The following is a 12,430-nucleotide window of genomic DNA, read 5'->3' as shown; positions in this document are numbered from 1 at the left end:
AATAGGAAATATTTGGGAAGAGGGGAATGCAAGTTAGTAACCTCTGGAGCCATCTTTTTGAAGCTTCAAGAGAAACCCATGGTCTGGCTGTTTACCTATTAATGGTCTCTTCAAAGGCCAAAACTAGATAAAGGAGGGACTCTCTAACTTGTGGAGGAGCGAGTTCTGAGCAAAAGTGGTTATGAATTGGTGACCACAATTAAAAACCTTGTGTGGGGTTTGAACGGCTAATCACTAACCAGAACCATTGTTGGAGTTTGGGGATGATCTCTGGTAAGCCTGTTAGCATGCGTATAGGTCCTATTATTGTTTTTAATGTTTTCTCTGTGATGCTTTTACTTTGAGAATAAAAGCACTTGCTTAGAAGGAGCTGTTTGGTAACTTATGACTGTGGCAATTACATTGTTGTTAGTCTCTGAAGAGAAAACAAAGTGAAGTTTAGGCAGTCCTCCCTGCTGGGGGTTATCGGGGAAATACCCATGTCAGGAGGGACAAGAGACTCATGACTCCACCCAAGAGAGGTGACTATTGAGGAGCCTGAAGCCTAGAGTGGATACCCTTGCTGGACCACTGAAGGGAAATGCATGCGAAGTTGCCTTGAACTGGGATGTTCACCATATTTCCCTTTTACTTTAATTTCTTTCTTTTTCCTATCAAACAATCCAACTGCCCTGACCCAACTCTCCGTGCTCTAACTTTGCTGCTAGAAGCTACCAGTTGCTAGGCAGCATCTTCACTCTTCCTCAGGTTTCCTATGCAACTTGTTGCCATGGTGCTCCCTGTCAGTGTAGGCATATTTGGCAGAGAGCCACCATTTCCAGCCCAGGTACGTAATAAATATTTTCAAATAAATTTAGTACTTTATACAGCAGGTAACTTGAAGACCTAACATGTTTGTCATGAGGTTTGGAGTACAACCCAGACCAGTAAGGGTGTGTGTCACCACTTGCCCTGCAACCCTGGGTTCCTCACAGTGCTTCACTGCTCTAGCATCAAAAGGTGTTACTGAAGAATGGACTCCATTTAGGTTCAACATGATGAGAGAGAACTCCGAGAATCTAGTTTTATCTTGATTGACAAATACAAGGGAACCTAGTAGCAACATATGTATTTAGATCACCTAACACTTGTCACTATGAAAGATTCTTGTGGTGATTTATATTTTTAGAAGCTCTAACACCTTCATTATTTGCAACTCATCTTTGAAATTTCTGCTAGACAATTCTGGCTAGGGAAGTGTCTTTTCCTGGTCCCCTGAAATTCAGTTCAGGTTTAGCTGAGATGTAAGCTAGTAAAAATCACTGTTTGCTGCCTTTTGTTTGCATGGCTCATGAGAACTTCTACCGCATGCCAAAATATATGAACATGAATATTCCAAAGAGCTGGGCCACTTCAAAAAGTAGCAGTAGAAGACACTGCACTGGTAACACGTGAGGGCTGCCAGAGGAGCTGTAGCGGTGAGCAGAGTTGGGAGCTAAACCTGACAGTTGGCCTTAGCATCCCCACTCCCTCCGCAATAGAAAAACACCATGGTGCTTGGCTCAGGAGCTCTCCCAGTGTCTGTGGGAGAGAGGGCTACTGCTCTCCCCTGTGCCCCAGCATATTGTCAGTAGCACAGCCTTCTCCTACTGTCAGTTGTATATTTCAAGCGGTAGACATGTGTTGCATGCTGAAACTTCAGGATTCATTCCCTGATGCATGATTGCGTGGTTAGTACAGTTGTACATATTAGTATTTGTTTTTACCTTTTTTCCTTTGAAAGAACCCTAAGAATTTTTTTTAATAGCGATATCAAAATAATGTTGTTCACACTGTGCTAAGCCAAACACTCAAAAAATTAAGATATTGTTGTCTATGCAACCTTAATTCATCCCCTATGTCTATATGCATTATAATGTAGTTATAGTATTTTTTCCCCAGGCCCTCTGCCTCATTCAGCGCACAGGATTGATGAGCAAGGGGGCAGAATTATGATTGCCCAGACAATCGTAAATCTGGCATTTCTGAACTTTAACTGTTGGCCCTGTGCAACCAAATAAATTTAATTTTAACATAGATTTTTTTGGTCAGAAATTTATAGAATCTCAGTACTGTTTGTTCTGTTCCTTTGATTCTTCTTGTCTAATCCTGGACTAATCAACCTAAAGGCAAGTTGACAAACCTTTTCAACAGAGGGTTTAGTAAATTAGGTTTTTACTGCAACTTAGTTAACCCTTACTCTTGGCCTTGGTAAACTAGAACAGCTAAAGTAACTTCCTGTTACTTTGTCTATTCTTAAATAGCATGCTTTTCAAGCCCTCTTGTTGAAATCTTTTCTCACCCTTATTTTAGCAAGTAAAGAGCTTAATTCAGACCCCATTGATGTCCTTGGGAATTGTTCCATTAACTTCCAGTGGGTTTGGGTCAGGCCCAAAGTGGGTAAATAGTTTAAAAACACAAAACAAAAACACACAACTCCTGGCCCTAGTTGTTGGGAGGCTTGTACTCCATTATGGATAGGGTTTCCATATAATATTATTTCTTGCTATTAGAGTAGCTTATTTTGTAATGGTAATATTGACCCTAATGGTGTGCACCTTTTACTCGAGTATAACCAAACTTGCTGAAATTTTTTTCAAGATGTCAAAAATTTGGATAAATTAAATTAAAGTTAAAAGGGGGCAAAACTAATCTACTGGAGTATTAGCAGTACCAAGTTGTCCCAAACAAGATACGTTCATTAATAACCAGCATCAATCAAGCTCTAGCCAATTTGTAATAATTTATTCTCTTAGAGTAGAAATAATATCTGATTTTTAAAGATGTCATCAGGCATGCTACTCAAGAGTGTATTTGGTACTGCACAAAACACGATCTCTGACACGATCTCTGCTCTATGGTACTAAAATCTAAACAGTGAAAACTATACAGACTTTAAGTACCTTGGATGAGCTGAGAGAGCATATTAGAGTGATGAAATACTTTTATTAAATATGTAAAAGCACTTCCTATTTGTAGAATATATTGTGTATTAGTTAATATATAATAAGTACTGTAATCTTAGTGAAGAACTTAGAGATCCATCATAGATTTCTGCACTCTCTCTTTGTGAAGGTGTCTTATTAACCCAACTTGAAAAGTGTCAGTGATTTTTGGGTTTCAGCTAAATTAATCTCTTCTAAATTTTCCCTCAGTCTACATATGAGTTAATTTTGTATTTTTTCTCTCTGACTCTTAAGTCTTCTTGTTAATTTGCTGAAAAAAATCATTGCCTCTTTGTGCTGCTGACACATTCTTATCATGCACAACAGCTCCATCAGTGGTGTCGTGACCACTGTTTACCCACTCATCATTACTCTAGGAATCGAAACTCAGTATGGCAAAGTCATCTACACAGAGAACCTCTCACCAAATCACGCTATTATTTTGTAGCATCTCACTAATTGGTTGAGCACCAGTATTCAAAATCACTTTGACCTCTGAATTTGAGAGAAAATGACCTATTTAAGAGATTCCTTTGACACTTAAGTTACCTTTTTCTAACTGAGTTTTAAAAATACATAATTTTTTAAGTTATATGTACTTTGCAATGTGGGAAATGAAAGTTAAATAAAATTTTACCAGTCTTTTCCTAGATTCCCCCCACCCCACCCCAAAAAGAAACTAAAAAGAGTTTACAGCCAAATATTTTCAAACAGTAGTCATACATTTGGCATTGAAGCAACTGTTTCTTAGTACTGTATGCTGGCAATCTGCAGACAGAATTTGAAAGGTTCCCTTCAGAAAGTGTCTGTCTGAAATTACATAAAACAACTTGTTGATGATCCTGCATCTAGAGGCAAAAATAGGATGCTTATACCCAGAAAGAATTATTGGGTTTTTGTTGTTTACTCTTTTAGTATTATAATGGCAACTGGTACCTAAACAATAGTGAAGAATCTGTTCATGGTTCAGTTATATACCTGCTTGCTGGATTTAGTGTGTTCACTGTCTCTACACATCAATAATTTAATGCAATATTGAGGTAGATACTTATTAATCCTTAGCATATGGAGGATATGGATGTTCAGTGTTATACACTGAAGGCTGTGTTGTGTACAATTGGCATTATTTGTATTTCTTTAACGCCTAGTGACCATGCATAAAATGAGGATCCCCATTATATTGCCTATTCTAGAAAAATACAACAAAAAGATGGTCCCTACCCAAAAGAGGGTCTTGCAATAACTCTTTTTAGTATTTTTTCTATTTCATCACTAAAGCAAGTTTCATCTTGCTCCCTTGTGACGTGCTGGATGATCCCTCTGTTTCTTCCCATTTTCCACCAGCTGGGAGCCTTAGCTTACCTGCCGTCCTTAGAATTCTGATATTAGCAGTTACAGAGATGAAACTACTGGTTGCTTTCTGTACTTGCTGGTTCCTAGGAGTAGAGGGAGACTATATTGACAGGCAACAGGGATCAGAGGTGCCTGTGGCAGGATAGGTCAGGACTTGATCCACCCAGGAGTCCTGCCCTATTTTCCCAGCAGCTAGAAACTCTGTCTGACAGGCTTATTGCTGTTTGGTGGCTCTGCTGTAATTTCTCAGGTGATAGGAAATCAGCTAATTTCCAACACGTTATAATACTGCACTTTGTATCTTACTGCACAAAATAAAATACACAAATATATTAAAAAATGTAATAGTGTTAAGTCCTTTTGGAATGAATGGGATTTTCAATATTCATTGTAATGTTTTTGTGCTAAGCATTACTGTATATTCAGAAACTTTTTGCAGTAATTTGAAAAGAACACAAACTCAATAGTAAGAATATTTGATTTAGTTTGATTTAAATTCCCAAAAAGGGAGGATTATTTTTAGTTTTTAGCCACTGAAAATTAAGCTCATAAAACGTGAAATATCACCCCCTGGACTAATGCCTTCTCATCAAGGATTCAGCTTTTTTAGAGCAAATACTTCATTGTTATGAGTTTAGGGCTATATATAGCAATGAATGTAGCTGCCTTTTGTTGAAATGTTCTTAAAGATCATTCATGGTGAACTGAGTCAATTTATTTTAAAGATTCCTTTTCATCATAGTTAATTGCTTGTATAGATTTTTGGGGGTTATTCCTCCCCCCTCCTACACAGTTTCACTTTGGAGTAATTCTCCATGTTGTTTGCATGACAAGTACTTGAATGCAAAACATATGGTGACAAAGGATGCTCTACCCTAATTTATGTGATAAAAATGTGTGGCAGAGAAGAAAAGATTTAAATAAGCACTCCACTTGTGCACTGACTGGGTTTAGTGTAGGGATCATTAGCTAATATAGGCAAAGAAAAATTATTACAATAAATTATGTGACTCATGTTCATAGTAACTACTTTTTTTTACATTAGAGCTTGATAGTGGTGGTGAAATGTATACTAAAGTATCGATTGAGTTGGTTTTTTACCTTATTTAATAACTTTCAATTCCATTGTTGCTAACTTTAATAATAAAATGGTTGCTTAAACAACTGGGATTTTCTGCTGCATAGAAAATATGTTCTACCATTGTTCTACCTGGGCAATGAAATCATAATGTGGTAAATTATATTTATGGCTTCACAGTAGTCATCTTGGTTCCAGCTTGTCCTGTCGTAAAATTAGAATGTGACTTCACAGGAGAAAACTCAATCTTATCCTGTGCTGGTGTCCAGTGTGAGGGGGAAGGAGACCTATGGAACCTCTTCACGTCCTTCCTTCATGAAAATAATAGTGCATGATAAGTGTAGCTGTGTCCTAGGGGTGACCCAGCTGACGTGTGCGTTGCATCACATCACCAGGAGGCTGTGGTGTGAGCTAGCTAGTGTTCATGTTGCCATCATTAAGCACTTGGCAAGAGATGATGGTGCACAGGTTGCTCCTGATCAGAAAAGCATGAAAGTGTACCCTAGAATCCAGAGCTCAGCTATGTTCTCTTTTCAGGACTCTCTCTCTGTTTGTACCAGCCAGGGAATGTGCAACTGGACTATAACGGAAATTCACATATCTGTCATACGAATGGGAGGGGGATAAGACATTGATCTGTACGTCACACTTTAAAGATGATAAACGCTGTCTGTCTGGTTGGATGAGGGACAGAAAAGTGTTTTTTTTTTTTTTTTTTAAATGACATGACATTCCAGAAAAGAGAACTGAAGTAATTGTAGTGATCCCCCCCCCCCCCCCCCAAATGTCTTACTGGCCTAGTGCAAGACTTTGTTTGCAGCCATTTCCATTCTGAGGTTGCCCATTCTTCATCCTGTGCATTTTCAGGTTTCCCAGGAAATAGTATTGTAGTTGTCCATCTTCACACTGTACTGAATGCCATATTGAAATGAATATAGCGCAAAGAAAATTCACAAAAAGAAGAGCACAAGGTAATCTGGTGATTCAAGAAGCCAGGGGAGGAATTGGGGATTTGTACAAGTCTCAAATTTCATATCTGGATCCCAACATCTCAGTAGTTTGGGAATATTCTGGTTGGGTATTTGGATGATTCAGGCCTGTCATTAATAGAAATATTCACTAAATACTCTGATCTTATGGAAGAGGAATAGCGCCTTCCTGCTTTGTGGTCAGAACCCAGGAAAGCGAGAGAGATAGGAAATTTAATCAAAAGCATAACAGGATGATACAAATCAAACTTGAGTGATTGTTTCTTTATTTTGGGATATCCGTGAAAACCCTCCATTAATAGTAAGATTTGGATGATTGATTCTCTGCTTTATTTTAGGAGATCAGTTCAACTTGAGCTCACGTAGGTGTGGTGATTTTTTTTTTTTTTTTGTGTGGGTACAACACATACCATATTTATTTTTTTTTTTTGTTTTTTGTTTGTTTTTTTTTTTTTTTTTTTTTTTTTTTTTTTGGGAGGGGGAACAACACATACCATATTTATTCTATTTTACAGTTTGTAGCTTGTAGCGAACCATATTTTATTATGGCCTGATTGCATGAGCTCATCTCATATGGATATTTATTGCTTATGTTAAACAGATAAGAACTTGCAGTGTGTATTGCCAATGGTCTTGGATATAAGTAAGACTGAATGGTATAGGTATGTTAAATTACCAGGTTTTCATAGAATATCAGGGTTGGAAGGGACCTCAGAAGGTCATCTAGTCCAACCCCCTGCTCAAAGTAGGACCAATCCCCAACTAAATCACCCCAGCCAGGGCTTTGTCAAGCCTGACTGTAAAAACCTCTAAGGAAGGAGATTCCACCACCTCCCTAGGTAACCTATTCCAGTGCTTCACCACCCTCCTAGTGAAAAAGTTTTTCGTAATATCCAACCTAAACCTCCCCCACTGCAACTTGAGATCATTACTTCTTGTTCTGTCATCTGGTAACACTGAGAACAGTCTAGATCCAGCCTCTTTGGAACCCCCTTTCAGGTAGTTGAAAGCAGCTATCAAATGCCCCCTTCATTCTTCTCTTCTGCAAACTAAACAATTCCAGTTCCCTCAGCCTCTCCTCATAAGTCATGTGCTCCAGCCCTCTCATCATTTTTGTTGCCCTCCACTGGACTCTTCCCAATTTTTCCACATCCTCCTTGTAGTGTGGAGCCCAAGACTGGCCACAGTACTCCAGATGAGGCCGCACCAATGTTGAATAGAGGGGAATGATCATGTCCCTCGATCTGCTGGCAATGCCCTTACGTATACATGGCAATGCCCCTACTTATACTTGATGGCTTGCTATTTAGATTTGTGAGGAAAGTATGGGAAAACTGTTTTTCTTTTGTAGAAAAATGGTTGGGCTCATAAGTACTCTCCTGGACAGTTGCATGCAAACTTGGCTGAATTCTTTACTCAGATAAATTGGTACAGGTCTGCAAGTCAGTTTAAACCAGCAGAGAATTTGACTCCGTAACTGTAACACAGACGTTCCTTACCGTACTAGTTCTAATATTCAAGGCAACAGTCAATATGGCATACAATTTGGAGCTCTGTTACTTGCCTTTTGGTACGTAACACTTTTAGGCCTAGTTTCTACTACCCTCACTCACATGGCATTAATATTTTACTCTGAACAGGTTTCCATAGGATTACACAAGTAGTAAAATACTGCTCTACATGAATAAATGACTGCCTGAGTACATACGGGCTGCAGTTAAATAAGCTGTCATAATGTTTTGGACTTGGATACCTAAATACCTTGTATGAGAAATTTATGACGATGCTGAATAAATCTGTTCTAAAAAACATAAAATGGGCAAAGCGCATAAAATAAGTTCTTAGACACAGATGTTTCTTTATTAGTCTAGGGGTAGAAGTAGAAACTGAGTTTAGTAAAGTGTCAAGTACTCTGTTGATACTTCAAAAACCACTAGTTTACCAGAAGCTTGTTAATCCCAACAAAGTGGTGGATTCAATTTTATGTCAAAACATCTGCTTGTGTATAACTTTGTGTGTGTGTGTGTGTGTGTGTGTGTACACGCATGTGAATTTGGCCAGATTGGCTGTATGCTAGCACTTGAATTAGTCATGGAAAGAGGCCAGTCTTTGAACGTTATCTGTCAACTGATTTATTTTGTGCATATAATAGTGCTGTAACTTATTTGATGAAAAGCCCATCAACAAAATGCATTACATCATCTGAAATGTAGCTTTGCATCATTTCTCTTGAGTTGCTAGAAAGAAGCTTAAATTAAATATTATTTCAACTTTCCTAGCTTTGAAGGGTATAAACAAAATACTTGATGGATTTAATCATCCTTGTTTGGGAAGAAAAGGAGATACTTAAAGGTGACTGCAAGGGAAAAAATGGGTTGCTTTTTTTTGGCTCTTGTATAAGGAAATTCTGAACAGCTTTTTATTTGTTTGTTTAACCTTAGAAATAGTAGGAATGTCAACTAGGAATGTCCTCTGTTGGAGGACTTAAGGGTGTAAAAAGGATTTTAATCTTAGAAATAGCTCTTTTAACCCTTTATTGAAGAGACGATGTTGGAACTTGACCAAGATGATCTTTTCTCCCAACTGTTTTTAAGAAAACTCAAGAGTTTTAAATGATCCGAATAAGAATAAAGTGCCGTCGCAATCAGGTTTCACTTCCTTGCTCTGTGATGTGATATCCTACTAATTCTCAGTGTCCCATACAGTTTTAGGTCGCCTACCCCATGTGGAACCATTGCATGATCTCAGATGCTTGTTGGGTAGACAATATGACTTTCTAAAGTAATTAAGTAAGTAAAACACCAGCAGAAAAATCCAACATTTAGGGGATTCTTTATAGATCATGAAGAAACAAAGGTCACAAGAACTCCCCATCATTGCCCCCTTCTTGCAGGTCAACTTTAACTTACCAGCGTCCAGAATCTGCCACTCTTACTTACATTTAGTAGTACCTTATTCCACAAGCAGTCCTACTGAAATGAATAGGACTGTGAGTAAGAGTAGCAGAATCTTTCCCTAGGGAGCTGTAGCTCTTTAGGGAGCTTTAGCTCAAGTTATAGCAGCTCACTTGATTTGGGAGCCCTCAGTTCAATTCCCAGCTCCACCACAGTGTGTGATGTTGGACAAGTCACTGAGAGTATGCGTATACTGAAAGGGGGAAAAAAAAGTCTTAGAGCTTGGGTCAACTGATTTGGGCTTGTTGTGGGGTTAAAAATAGCACTGTAGACGTTCCCACTTTCGAAACTCGCTGCCAAAGGTCTCTTCCCCCTCCTTCCTTCCTTCCTTCCTTCCTCCCCCTCCCCCTGAGTAGACTTACCCTTCATCACTCTGTGCCTGAGATCCCCATTTGTAAATTGTGGATACTAGTACTTTCGTGCCTCACAGGGGTGTTGTGAGGATATGTATATGAAAGATTGAGGTGTACAGATACTGTGGTGATGAGGGACATATGAATATCTTAGATTTATATTAAATATAAGAGATGAAACCATATCTTCATGGAATAATTTCTGTAAGTTTGTAAGCGTAATGTCTTTGGTAAAGAGAGTAGGAGTTTCTTTAGAACTTCAGTTTTCTATTTCTTGTTTGGAAAATAATGCCACCTTAAATCTGAATTATAAAAAGGAAATCTTATTTTACTGCCATCTTAAGTTACAAATTACTTATATAAAGTTTTAATTATATGTGATTTCTGAGATTTATATAAATCTTAAGAAATCACATACAAATGACTTTTTTTTTAAACTATGCCATTTTGTCAGTACACATTTTCTCTCTACTGTAAACATGGCAAACAAAGTTTTCAATCTAAATAACAATACTTGTGTAAAAAGAACTTCAGAATGGCATGTTTCTAACAATGAATTAATTTTGCTAAGATACATTTGAAAGATTTTGTTTTCCCCTGCAAAAGCATTTGAATATTTCTTTTTTAATTTTTCAGTCATTATTTAACCTGCTGGAGTTTCGAAGACTAGTTTTGAACTACAATCCACCTGCAAGTGCTCAAGATTTGCCCCGAAACCAAAAGGTAAAATTAGAAACATACATTTCTAGTGACTAACTCACTGGCATTTCTGTAGTAACTCAGTTTCATACTGTGTGTGACCTCTAGTTGTTAATAATTTCAAAGGCACTAAATATATTTGCTTTGTAGGAAGGAGAGATTGGAGGCATTGCAAGTTCATGGTAGAATATAGGGCTGGGAGTTAGGAGATCTGGATTTTGCTACACTTGGAAGGCTTTGATGGCATAGTTATACAGGCATACTATACTAGCCAAACACTTCCAGTATGGATGCAGCTTATAGTAGCAACATTTCACTTTTGTTGTTACAAGTTAATTCCACCACCCCATGCAAAATAAGCTGGACTGGCAAAAGCACAGTTTTGCCCGTATAACTGCATCTACACTAGGGGCTTTTGCCAGCACAGCTGTGTAGGTCACTAATCACGTCTAATCACACCCCCGAACTAATATAGCTATGCCAGCAACAGTTTGTAGCCTAGACCTGGCCCCACACTCTGTTTAATATTGGGCCTGATTTTCACAGATGTTAATTACCCACAAATCCTCCTTTTGAAATTAAGTACTGTACTATTAACTGACTCATCCTCTCACAACATAATTGGGAGGAAGGTTGGTTTTGTGCCAATGGCTCTAGAAGGGACTCAGGATTGAATTCCTAGCTTACCTCAGACTTCCTGTGTGAATTACTTAATCTCTCTGTGACTTAGTCCACAGTGTGACAAAATAGGGATAATAACTTCCTTGCTCTTGGGTGTGTTTGAGAGGATAAATTCATAGGTACTTGGGATGCTCAGATTTTACAGCGATGTCAGACGGGAACAAGCGAAGCCTGGAGATGTTCATGGCCTAATTTTCAGACTTTGGGGAATTATAGGTCACGGCGTCTGAGTCATTTGAGTAAGACCACAAGATGGTGCGCAACTGGTACCATGTAGGCTGTAGTAGGAACTTATTAAGGCAGGATAAGGGGACAATGTATTCTATTAATTGAAAGAGATTTGATTGCATCATAGCTTTCCATAGCCAAATAGCTGTCCTAAAATATTTTTCTTTGCACATTACCCACTGATCTCTGTCTAGCATCTCAACATCAGTTATGTTACCTGTCTTAGTGGCAATTATACATACTCTTGAGTTCCTTGTCTTGGTTTTCTAGCACTTAAAATACAGTTGGCTCATTACGTGGCATCAAGTAAATGAGCTTCAGATGTTGCTATTGAAGAATCATCTCCTACACAGGGGTTGGCACTTGTGATATTATACAGATTCCATTTCCAAACATACTATCTTGTAGATGCTCTGACTATCTCAGGCTTTGTCAGACTAATGATGCATGGAATAGCACGTCAGCCAAACATATGGGCTTGATTGTAGGCATCTTGGCAGCTGGTATATTCAGATTGGGTTGGTGAGAGCAAGAATCCTTAGTAAGGGTCTATATTTTCCTTCTATGTTTAATGATAACTTATGTTTTATAGACCACCTTCCATCGTGAGGGGAACGAATAATATAAATTGATGTACATGCATTTCTTTACCACTGGAAAGCGGCCACCTCTGTGTTGAAATGCTGCTTGTTCTCATAGCAATGCAATAATTTGATGTGAAGTGAAGGCACCATATCCAACTGAAACTGCAGGGAGAATTCAGAAAAATTACTGGTTAGCACTTGGACAAATATCAGAGCAAAGACCCTTGCTGTTAGGATGCATCTTCAGTAGGAAAAAGGTGTTTTCTTAAGTCGTGTTAGCTATGTCTACACTAGCACTTATGTCAGCAAAATTTTTGTCATTCAAGGGTGTGAAAAAATACCCCCCTGAGCGACATAATTTTTGTCGGCATAAGCACTTATGTGTTCAGTGCTATGTCAGTAGGAGACGCTCTGCTGTCGACATAGCTACCACTGATTGTTGAGCTGGTTTTATTATGTCGACAGGACAGCTCTCTCCTATCGGCATAATGCGACTACACGAGCGCTTTTACAGCAGCACAGCTGTATCGGTATAGCTGTGCCGTGTA

General features: G+C 38.5%; 1 protein-coding gene across 3 annotated transcripts in view; it reads left to right on the top strand.

The window, feature by feature from the left end:
- Nucleotides 1-12,430, top strand: part of USP25 (ubiquitin specific peptidase 25) — a 137,855-nt gene that overhangs the window by 62,132 nt on the left and 63,293 nt on the right. For all 3 annotated transcript variants that reach the window (XM_024210390.2, XM_024210389.2, XM_024210388.2), the window contains exon 6: nucleotides 10,327-10,413. In XM_024210390.2, the coding sequence (XP_024066158.1) occupies nucleotides 10,327-10,413 (87 nt within the window). The remainder of the gene's footprint in view (nucleotides 1-10,326; nucleotides 10,414-12,430) is intronic.

The sequence above is a fragment of the Terrapene carolina genome, unplaced genomic scaffold (assembly GCF_002925995.2).
Source record: "Terrapene carolina triunguis isolate 2854851 unplaced genomic scaffold, T_m_triunguis-2.0 Scaffold38, whole genome shotgun sequence".
Lineage (NCBI taxonomy): Eukaryota > Metazoa > Chordata > Testudines > Emydidae > Terrapene > Terrapene triunguis.
Note: the sequence above shows the minus strand (reverse complement) of the source record. Positions and strands in the feature narration are given on the sequence as shown.